Source organism: Chenopodium album, chromosome 20 (genome assembly GCF_948465745.1).
Source record: "Chenopodium album chromosome 20, dcCheAlbu1.1, whole genome shotgun sequence".
In the NCBI taxonomy this organism is placed as follows: Eukaryota; Viridiplantae; Streptophyta; class Magnoliopsida; order Caryophyllales; family Amaranthaceae; genus Chenopodium; species Chenopodium album.
The window spans coordinates 3,393,541-3,404,796 of NC_137853.1; the positions used below are offsets into that span (position 1 = coordinate 3,393,541).

Genomic DNA, 11,256 nt, shown 5'->3' on the forward strand with positions numbered 1-11,256 from the left:
CTCTGTTTACCTCAAAAAAAAAAAAAAATTTGTACAGAGTAATTTGTAAAGTTGTAAGTAGAAAAGCAAAAAATTAAAAAAACCAAAGAAAAATTATGTACTGTATAAAATAAAAAAATACTCCTTGAAATATGGCGGACTTTTGCATGCATAATTGGCGCGAATTCTTACTACTTCTGGCAAAAAACTATCATCTCATTGCTACATCACATCCTTCTCTCTGAACTCACCTACCTGCATTTATTTCTCTCTCTCTCCTCAATTTTCATCACCTTTTTTTTTTGGTTCTTGCAATTCTTATAAGTATAATTGTATTCCTTTGTTTCTAGAAACTTTCCATTTTTCCAAGAAATTAAAAATGGAGAATTTACCAGTAGGGAAGAGAACAAGGAGTCAAAGAGCAAAATTGTTAATTGAGCAAAATAAAAGGGCTCGCTTGGCAGCTAAAAGAGAGTGGAAGAAGAAAAAAGATGGGATTTTTGAGGGTAAAATTGGAAATAAAGATGAAAATTTGATGGAGGGTAGTGAAGCCATGGTGATTGATGAAGATGAATTTTTAAAAGGGGTTCATAAATTTAATGAATCTGAGGAGAATTCACAAATTCCGGATTTGGGGTTTGTTAAAAAAGAAGTCTTTGATGATGATGATGATCATGGAAAAGGTATTATGATGATGGATGATGTGAATGATGGTGAAAGTGATGATTCTTTGCAATTTTTGGGAGAAAGATGGAATCCTCTTGGGTTGGATCACTTAGATGAAGAAGATGATGATGATAGTGAGGATGTGCATGATGATGGATGTCATCCTTTAGCTGTGGAAATTAGTGATGATGATGTTAATGATGATGGTAATGGTGATGGTGAAATGAAGGGAGATGAAGTTAAGGAAAAAGATGATGATGATGGTGGGGATGATGATGTGATATATGATTTTAAGGGTTTATCAAGTGAAGAAGATGATGTTGAATTGGACAAAGATTTTGTGGGGAAGGAAGATGAATCTTCTAGTTCTTCAGATGAGTATTCAAGCTCAGAGTGTTCTGTTATAGAAGTTGATGAAAATGATGATGTTCTTCTTCATTATTATGATGATGAATTTGATGATGATGATGGGGTTGATGAATTGAGTTATAATGATGATGATGATGATGATAACAAAAGAGGAGATAGAAATTGTGATAGTGAGTTAAAAAAGAGTGTGTCAATTGAAAAGGAGGAAGCGGAAGTTGGGAAGATGATGGGTCAATTGAGTGGTGAAAAGAGGAAAAGAGGGAGGCCCCGGAAGAACAACAACACGGCCGAGGCCGAGGCTGAGGCTGAGGCTGAATCTCCACCAATGAACAAAAAGGGAAAGAACACGGCCGAGGTTGAATATCAACCAATGAACAAGAATGAGTTGGAATCTCCATCTATTAAGAATAAATTTAAGAAGTCTACTAAAGATAATGAGCTTCAGATTAGTATCTTAAATTCAATTTTAGAGGGTAGAGATAAAGGAATAGATGAGAATTTGGCTGATACAAGTGATTTTTATCTTCCATTGAAGTTCAAATTTGGTGTTGAGAAGTTGGTTGTGCATGAAAAATCAGAAGATGAGCTACAAGTTGAAAATTTGTTCAATGATCTTGATTTTGCTCTTCGAGCTTGCAATATTGGCGCTGATAAACCTACTGTGGTAAGGACTTTTGATTATTTATCTTTATTTATTTATGTAATTTATGCCTTTAATTTGATATTTAGCCATTTCTAGAGTTCAGAAATGATCAAATTTAAAACTGCATTTTATGAGATGAATAGTATTGGATTCGTACCTAGCTCTTAATTAGGTTAGGATTAGAGTCTGATCTTCTTGCTTGGACACAGCTTTAGCATGAATTTGGTTGTTTATCACTTTATCTTGTGTGCTTGTATTTTCTTATTCTTAACATGTTATGGCTGCTGTAGGATTTTGAATGGTGGTGGGTTTGTTGCTTTGATGAACTAGGATGTCTGTTTGTCTTTTTAAATGTGATTTTCGATTGGTTGTGGAAATATGGTTTAGTGCTGCAAAGGATTGTGTTTGATGGGAATATAGCTTTGTTGCTCAAATGTGGTGCTTTTGCAAAGGTGTATTGGAGCACTTGGTTTTTCATGCTTAAAGTTTTTCTGTGAATTTTAAGAGCTCTTAGTGCTGTGGTAAAGCGGTTGAGCATTTTGTTCTGCTGTATTGCTATATGTTGTATCAGATTCACTTAGTAGTTTGTATTTGGATTGCAGAAGGTAAAGTTTTAGCTGCCCTATCATTGCTGTATACTTGTAGAGTTGTAGCTATTGTATGCATAAAGGAGCTAGGCTTTTTTCCTTTTCCCTTTCGTCTTCCTCATTTTGTATGAGGTGAGCTTACCATGTCCAAAAGGTTGGACATTATCTTGAGGGATCCAGGTGGAAAGGAAAATGAGGCGGTTTTCATGTTATAATTGAGAAATGTGGCTAAGCTTGAATATTATCAGAACTTTCTGTTGGTCATACAAATTGGTTAAGCATCTTGTGTGTGCTTAATTTTCTTTTTTCAACTATTATCAAGCTTTAAGCCAATTTGGCAATAACTGCTTCCATTTACACTGCATATAAGTGTATTTCTTCATGTCTTAAACACAAAGTCCACAACCTGTCCTGCAGTATAACAATGATGGTGACAATGAAGATGTTCCTTCTGATGATGCCATTTCGCAAGAGGAGCTTTGCGCTAAAGGGAAGCATTATCTCATCCACGATGATGAAATTGGATTGATTTGCAAATTCTGCTCGTATGTACACTTGGAGATAAAACATGTTATGCCAGATTTTGTAAGTTTGGCATATATTCAAGCTCTTATTATTAGATTGCTGTTGATATTGTACAGTATTGTATAATCAATCAGTTCTCTTACAATTCTTACAATTATGTTTATGATGGCGAATATTTTGGTTTTGTATGTGAAGAACAAGGATCCATTTGGAAGGGGGAACAGGAGAGACTATGGACGGTTCATGTATGGTAATAGCATGGCCTGTGATGGGTTTCAGTTTCATGACTCTAGCTATGATCCTCAAGGTGATCATTTTAGCCCCTCTGATGACATTCAAGGCACAGTGTGGGACCTCGTCCCTGGGGTTAAGAGGAGTTTGTACCCTCACCAGCGCGATGGGTTTGAGTTCATCTGGAAGAACATTGCTGGAGGGATAAAGATTGATGAACTTGTCGAGCCTACTGCTGCATCTGGTTTGGGTGGGTGTATCATATGCCATGCTCCTGGGACTGGAAAGACCCGTCTAGCTGTTGTTTTCGTTCAATCTTTCATGAAGCAATACCAAATGGCAAACCCTCTTATCATTGTGCCTAGTGTCATGCTCCGAGCTTGGGAAGAAGAGTTTGCTAGATGGAAAGTTGATATTCCCTTTTTCAACTTAAATGAGAATGAGTTGTCTGGGAAAGAAGACCCTGAAATCCTCACTTACGCCAGGGATATAAAAAACGACAAGACAATTCGATTTATTAAGCTGTCAACTTGGGCCTTAGGGAAGGGAGTTCTGGGTGTTAGCTACACACTCTTTGGAAAACTTGCTGGTGCGGAGGGCACTAATAAGAAGGTTAGGGAAATTCTTCTTACAAAACCTGGTATTTTAGTGCTGGATGAAGGGCATATTCCTAGGAATGAGAAAAGTAACATATGGAATGTACTGTCTCAGGTATCCACAAAGAGACGGGTGATCTTATCTGGAACCCCGTTTCAAAACAACTTTGAGGAACTTCATAATACTATTGCCTTGGTCAGAGAAGAGATTGGAACTCCGATTCTATCAGCATATTATGAACAAGATGATAGAAGAATCGAAGATTTGAAGAAAAGGATTAAACCCTTTGTGCATGTCCACAAGGGGGAGATTTTAAGAGAGAGACTCAAGGGGCTATTCCATTCACTGATCATGCTAAAACCGTCTAATCTTCAGAAGAAGTGTTTTCAACACTTGGCCGGGAAGAGATTAAACAGATTTTTATATGATAATTTAGTCTCTATAACTTCCGTTCACCCTTCAATTTTTTGTGATGAGAATGTCAAGACACCTAATTTTGTCGATGATGCACTCATGGATCTTTTAAAGAAGCACAAAACAGACCTAGATGCTGGGGTAAAAACCCGGTTCCTTGTTGAGCTCATCAAGCTGAGCAAGGGAGAGAGAGTGCTTGTATTTGGCCAGTATATACCTCCCTTGGACTTCATAGCAGATTTGCTAAAAGCTGCTTTTGGTTGGAACATGGGTAGTGAACTGCTTTATATGCATGGGAAGCAAGACATGAAGGAGAGACAATCCATGATACGGGTTTTTAATGATCCTGGAAGTGAAGCTCGGGTTCTTCTGGCTTCAATAAAGGCATGTGGTGAAGGGATACATCTTGTGGGTGCCTCGAGGGTAGTTTTACTTGATGTTGTCTGGAATCCCTCTGTGGAAAGGCAAGCAATAAGCAGAGCTTATAGGCTTGGCCAAGAAAAAGATGTATTTGTTTATCACTTGATCACCTCAGAGACTCAGGAAGAAGATAAGTATCAGCGGCAGGCAACAAAGGAGCGTTTATCAGAGCTAATGTTTTCTTCAGAGGAAAGTGTGGAGAAAAAGAATACAAGGTCGAGGATGTCAGAAGACCGTGTGCTGGAAGAAATGACTCTTCATGAAAAGACCAAGCCCATGTTTGCGAAAGTTATATACCAGCCAAAAGCTGATAATCTGATCGAAAGCTTTACTATGGACTCCTGAACTTGTAGCATGGTTCAGGTGGTAGTTAGCCACTTAGATAATATAGGATTCTGACTGTTCAGCCTTCTAGCCATTCCAGGTACTTTGGTGTTTGATTGTCTTTTGTCCAATGCCTGGGTTTCCAAAACGGAGCCTGAACAACTGTAAGTGTGCAATTTTTTGGTCCCAAATGATGTAATCTGGACTCTCTAACAGCAAGTCTCTGCAAATCCACAAAGTTGCAACTGTTATTAGATACCTGTTACATACATAATATTCTACTAAGCAGGCCATGAATTCAGAAGAGAGGTAATCTTGTTTCTGCTTTAGATATAAGCACGTATACGAAGACTGTCCCTCTTGGGATGGCACTTTTTAGCAATCATTTAACCACATTTAAGGGATAAAAAGGATGTTTTGGGGTAACATTGTATCAGCATAAGGCTCTTGTTCAGGATATATCTCATATCTGAATATTTTGGGTTTAATTTGCATAACAATGGTTTATACTAATATTTTTCATTAACCTGAGCCTCTTTTAATGATCTTTCTCTGTAGCCGATCCCACTTATGGGATCAAGGTTTTGATTGACTGAAAAGAGGCTCAGGTCAATAAAAGGCCTATTGTGAAGGATCAATCCTCAACAGTAGTCTGTCTTAATGATAATACATTATTTACCAGCTAAAAGTTGATAATTTGATTGAAAGCCTTGATTTTACCTGTAATAGACTAGAGAATGAATATACAAGTAAAGCAAATATGCTATGAAGTATTTTTTTATGCTAAATCAGACGTAAACAAAACTTGATGCTGGAATAGATTGAATAGCCAGGCAAATTTTTTACATGTTGAAGCAGGCTATATGGATAAATGATATATAGCTGCTGTTCCTGAACAATGATCATACCCCAACTATCAAGTAAAAGCTACAACTACTACAAAAATGATGGCCTAGCCTTCAGCACCTTCGGTGCCATTTCCAGAACATCACTAACATTCAGCTATGTACATTTTGGTTTACAAGCTACGAAGATTGAGATTTGACCTTTTCGATCATCTACATCTGCTTTTACTGATTGTAGTAAAAAGCATTTCTCATTCTCTTTTCTAGTAGGGAGACGAAGTATGAAAATCAAACAGCATTTGATAAGCAAGGATATCAATTTTGGAATTGAGTTCTGATCCTCCAGATATTTCAAGTGCTGGTTTGTCGTGTTTTGATGAGGGTTTAAATCAGACACATTGAAGTGATGTTTTACTGTCGAATCCTTTATGCATCCTTGTTTGAACAGCTTTCACAGCAGCCACTCGCGCTGCATTAGCTGCTCTATTAGCAGCTGCTACAACTTTGTTCACCCTGTTATCTACTAATTTCACCTTGTATGCTCTCTCAGATGCTTGCCTTGCTTTCTGCATACAGAATAAGTGCAGAAAATTCAGATACTGATAATTACATTTTTCTAAGTTTCATCTCCTCATATTAAGAATCAATCAATCAATCAAAGCCACAATCTCATATTAAGAATATGTCCCAGTATTACTAAAAACCTTATATTATACAAGTAGTTATTTTTGTAGTTCTCTTCTAATTAATCAATCTTTATTAGTGGGAAAGTCAATCACATACCATTCATTACTCTCGGACATACTAATTAAGTATATGTGACCCTAGACGAAGGGAGTATAATTAGACTGCAGTAGCACTTGTCGGTGCTCAACAATAGACACCAAGACTTAGAAAAACAACAATATTTTCATATACTGGTGAAGTAGAGCGTCCTTTACCTGGATAGCAATAGAAACTTTGCAAGGGTAAGCTGAGTCAGGCAGTTGAGTTTGACTGCTAGCCTTGACAAGAAGCCCATTTTGCCAGTAACCGGATTGAGCTTCCCATTTTCTGAAAGTGTAAACACCTAGCCCATGCCTTCTGCCCTCATGCCAGGACCCCTCATATTGGTGTCCATTGCCAAATTTGTAAACTCCAAAACCATGCATCTTGTCAGCAAAGTATTCACCAGCATACAAATCTCCGTTTCTGCAAAATGAGTACGGGTATCATGAGCTTAGCCTTTTGCTGGGATTAGAAAGCAACACTAAAACTAAATCATTGAAGTTAACAGCATCTGAGGTTTGTACAATGATATCTTTTCTGACAGATAACAATATACCAAATTCAAGGAGATTACCATGCTAAAAAAACACTTTTTTTTAGAACAATAGTGAATAGTGTATCATTATTTACAAACAGGTAGTACACATAGAAATCATTCAGTGAGTTGAATGTAGCATAACATACAAGTTTCAATGTCTCAACTAGTGAGTGACCCCGGGCGTTGCCCCGAGTTGCTACTGTTGTAGACGTACAATCAATAAATTTTTTAGAAGTCTTTTCAAAACTGCAATTGTTATTGTCAAACCAAAATTGAGTTATTCTTTAAATATAGTTTTTTTATTTTATAATTGAACCTTGTGGTTTGCACTTATATGAATTTTTTTCTATACAAATAACATAGTTGATATTGGCTTAGATGGTTAAATAGTAGTATGTGTAATAAGAGGTTTAGGAACGCTTTTTAATATGCGGAGTACGAAGTAGGGAATAAAGAGTGAAGTAGGAAATAAATATTTGTTTTTTTTGTAATAATTACACCACATGGTTTTAAGTTATATATATTTCTTTTTCATAATTATAACGTGTTTAATAATTAGCTTAGATGGCTAAAGAGTCAATTTTGTTGTAAGTGGTTTGGTGTTCAAATCCTCTTATCATTATTTTTTTTTATTTAGTGATGGTGTAGTATGTGGAGATGTTGGGTAGGTGACATGGCACCGTCAAATGTTTGTGAAGTGACGTGGCGTCATGAATTGTTGGTGAAGTGACGTGGCGTAATTTGGAAGAGGCTACGTGGCGCATAGACGTTTTTATAAATGCCTTTTAATATATTAGTATAGATTGTCTACTACATCATCTTTCTGTAACCACATCAAAACACGATGAAAACAACCCCATGATATGTTTCTACTGTCAACACCACATAACCAGCCTAACCAAGGAAATATTCTTTCACTTGCTAGTTAGCTAAAGACCAATAAAGAAAAGTGGTTAAAGGATTACTAAAGAAGAAACACTTTTCTTAGAAGTCTCATACAACAACTAGCTTGACTTAAAAATTATAGATTATGAATTTAGTAGCTTATTCAGAAAATAAAGCAACAGAGAAGTTGCTAACAACTACCCTTAAAATTTATAAATCTGCTTCACCAACCAAATCATCCAGACAATGAAAGTAGTTAAAACATAAATCAGACAAACTTGTTTTATATTGATTCTTCATTTCAACAAATAATCAGCCCCAATGTTACAAACGCCCGACACAATGCGCATTAACATCAAACACTTCCTTTTCAAAAAAAAATAAAATAAAAAGTGCATTAACCTCATCAATACACTCAAGCCTCAACACCTCAAAGAGGCTCCTACCACTACCCATGGCAAGGCAGGATGCATTGGATACACGGCTGTGCGTGACCTCACACGTATAATAATCGATAAACTTACTACATTGACCGTCTTCCAAAACACAATGTATGTATGTTACTTCACAATAAGCAAGAATATGATAAGCTAATTGATTTACTCTATTATAGTCCAATCCAAACCCAAATAACAGTAAGCTAATAATGGACATAAACACCAACAAGCAACAATGTAACACATGAAACTTCAAACTGCACAAAAAAAAAAAAAAAAAAAAAAAAAACACAAAACATTAAGCAACATAATAACAATTCTAAAACCAATCAAAATATAATTAATAAAATTGAATTCAAATTCAACCAAAAAATTACCTATATTGATAATAACCAAATCCATGCTTGACACCCCACTTGAATTCACCTACATACTTACTACCATCTTGAGAAGAGTAAATCCCACAACCATGAGATTGACCATTAGACCATTCACCTTGATAAACATCCCCTGTAAAAAACCTATAAATTCCAATTCCATGCCTTAATCCATTCCTATATTGACCCCTATATCTACTCCCTTTTGCCCAAGTTTCAACTCCATAACCATCATACTTCCCATCTACCCAATCACCCTCAAACTTCCCACACAAATAATAGTGGTAGACCCCACTTCCTGAACACTTACCCTTATGAAATTCACCCTCATAAACATCTCCATTGCTAAAACCCTTTACACTAAATCCTGAATTTAGGGTTTTCTCCCATTTGGGGTTTGACCCAATTGTCCAAACAACTGGATTTGAGGAATTTAGGGTTTGATTTTTTACAGAAAGTTGAAATTGGGGGGTGAAAATTCTGGGTTGTGGAATGTGGGGTAGAGCTAAAGCTAGAACAAGAACAGCAAAAAAAGCAAATACCCAGATGAAATCGATTGAGTTTGAGATGAGAATGTAGAGAGAAGAGAGAGAAAGTAGGATTATAAGAAGATACAAAATTAGGGTTCTTTGGATCTTGTTGGTTGTATGGCTTAATCTTTGATAAAGATGAAAGGCCAAATCTTTTGGGAATGTTATTGAATACATTAAAGAGCTCTTTAGTGTTCTTTGATTGGTTAATTGTAAACTAGTGGAAGTTTTGCTCATCATCCAATCCAAGTCACAAATTTGGGATTTTTTGGCTCATTTTTTGGGAATTTGAAGGAAAATGAGAATGGTGGGTATTAGTATTGATTTTTGTTGGGAAATTGTTGGATTTTAGGTTAGTTGATGGATTTTAGTTATCTGTTGGTGGTTTTGCAAAGCAAAGTCAAGTTGCTCAACTCTCTTATATGAAAAGGTGATGGGATTGGGATGGTTGAGTTTATGGGTATGCAAGTGGGTCCTTAATTTGAAGGAGACATCATATCTATATTTTAATTTAATCTTAGTTTATTTTATCTTGGTTATTATAATCATAATCTTATTCCGTATTTTATTTTGTTTTGGTATAAAAAACAAAATTAATAAATTATACAGAGTAAAAGGGTCGATGTTTTATGAGATTTGTATGTGTTGGCAAATAGAAATGATGTGATAATTGTGATTAGGATATGTTCAATTATTGATATTTAACGTATGATGTGTATAAGTGTATTATATGTTTGAAGAATCTCCAATAGAGTGTTGATAGTATATTTTAAGGGTCTAATAATTGATATAAATATTATATTCACAACCATCAAATATTTTATCCTATAATCATAGCTAAACAAAATGTATTATATATTTTTTTTTTTATTAAAACAATTTTGGAGTAACAAATATTATTAAAACAATTTTGGAGTAACAAATATGATATGCATAAAGAAGCTTGAAGAAGAATGATTCATTTAACTAATCCCTCCAACCCAAACAACGTTGATGGATTGAACTTTGGTTCACATTGATCTGGTACAACTGATTTAGTCAGTAGACTCAGTACCAAGGTGATATGCTGATAACCTCAATTAGTTGACAAAGTTACGTCAATGTTATTCAAAATGTGCCTGTCAAAAAAAATTATTCAAATTGTGATATGACTAATGAGGATTGAGGATGCAAATTGTGATACGGTGTTTTAAATTGGCAAGTTGGTGACCAATTATGAAACTCTTTCCGTTCCTTTTTTTTAATGGTTTTAGTATAGTAAAATTCACTTTTTTTTCTTAAAAAAAAAAAAAAAACAAATATATACTTCCTTTGTTCTTTTTTACTTGATCCTATTTTTCACATCATCCTATTTTTTAACCGTTTTTGTAAATTGTAGGTAAGAAAAAACGTATTCACGTGAAAGGATGTAAAATATGTACGGAGTATGAGACAAACAAAAAGAGACTGTAAAATTAATACAGTATATAGTAAAACAGAATAATGAGAGTATTTCTCTTTCATTTGCTCCAAAATTTCAAAAATAAAAAAAAAATGTAAAAATAGAAAATTCAAAGGAACATTGAAAGCAAAAAGGCAAAGCCTCCATACTCCGTATTTCATAATATCCACGTCAAGAAAAAGGCTAGTGGATAGGATAGGATTAAGCCAATTTAGATGTTTTCATTTTGCTCTTATCTTTTGCCTTGTTGGCCCCTACGCCATGCTTCGTATGTTTTTATATCTCCGTATGCAAGAATGTATGATTTGAGCCATATGTTTGAGATTTTGCAATAGCAACTTCTTAATTGAAAAATTCCAAGGACTATTTTAGTCAATTAATTGTGACGTGAGGCAACTAAATGATTGTGTTGGTCCTTATAGAAAGGTCACTTTCGCCGAAGGTAAATCGAGTACTATGTATTAATCAGAATATTTAACTGATTATGTATGTTAAGGTAAACATAAAGATTAAATAAAAAAAACTACATACAAATATTGTATGCATCATATTATTACACATTATTTGATATAATCTGGCTCCATTCTACTTTAACGAATAAATTAAATTACTATAGAGAAATTTTACATTCGGAAAAGGATTATTGATAGTTTGATACAGTACTATCATATGTAGTGTAC

At 35.0% G+C, this 11,256-nt stretch overlaps 2 protein-coding genes across 2 annotated transcripts; one reads left to right on the forward strand and one right to left on the reverse strand.

Moving 5' to 3' along the window:
• Positions 1 to 206: 206 nt before the first annotated feature.
• Positions 207 to 4,988, forward strand: LOC145599178 (SNF2 domain-containing protein CLASSY 4-like). Its single transcript, XM_081655586.1, has 4 exons — positions 207 to 1,072; positions 1,217 to 1,678; positions 2,662 to 2,829; positions 2,965 to 4,988. Exons 1-4 carry the CDS (start codon positions 359 to 361, stop codon positions 4,774 to 4,776), a joined length of 3,156 nt encoding a protein of 1,051 aa, XP_081511712.1. The 5' UTR covers positions 207 to 358; the 3' UTR covers positions 4,777 to 4,988.
• A 562-nt stretch (positions 4,989 to 5,550) lies between these two features.
• LOC145597856 (uncharacterized) lies at positions 5,551 to 9,507 on the reverse strand. The gene is made up of 3 exons (XM_081654110.1): positions 8,606 to 9,507; positions 6,542 to 6,791; positions 5,551 to 6,166 (listed from the first exon to the last, which is right to left on the reverse strand). Exons 1-3 carry the CDS (start codon positions 9,373 to 9,375, stop codon positions 5,990 to 5,992), a joined length of 1,197 nt encoding a protein of 398 aa, XP_081510236.1. The 5' UTR covers positions 9,376 to 9,507; the 3' UTR covers positions 5,551 to 5,989.
• Between the last annotated feature and the right edge of the window lie 1,749 nt (positions 9,508 to 11,256).

Coding starts and splice junctions, on each gene's coding strand:
- LOC145599178 (XM_081655586.1), top strand. CDS start 359: ATGGAGAATTTACCAGTAGGGAAGAGAACAAGGAGTCAAAGAGCAAAA. Junction 1,073..1,216: donor AAGTTGATGAAAATGATGAT/GTTCTTCTTCAT, acceptor TCAATTGAAAAG/GAGGAAGCGGAAGTTGGGAA. Junction 1,679..2,661: donor GCGCTGATAAACCTACTGTG/GTAAGGACTTTT, acceptor CCTGTCCTGCAG/TATAACAATGATGGTGACAA.
- LOC145597856 (XM_081654110.1), bottom strand. CDS start 9,375: ATGATGAGCAAAACTTCCACTAGTTTACAATTAACCAATCAAAGAACA. Junction 6,792..8,605: donor TTTGGTTATTATCAATATAG/GTAATTTTTTGG, acceptor CTCATTTTGCAG/AAACGGAGATTTGTATGCTG. Junction 6,167..6,541: donor AAGTTTCTATTGCTATCCAG/GTAAAGGACGCT, acceptor TTCTGTATGCAG/AAAGCAAGGCAAGCATCTGA.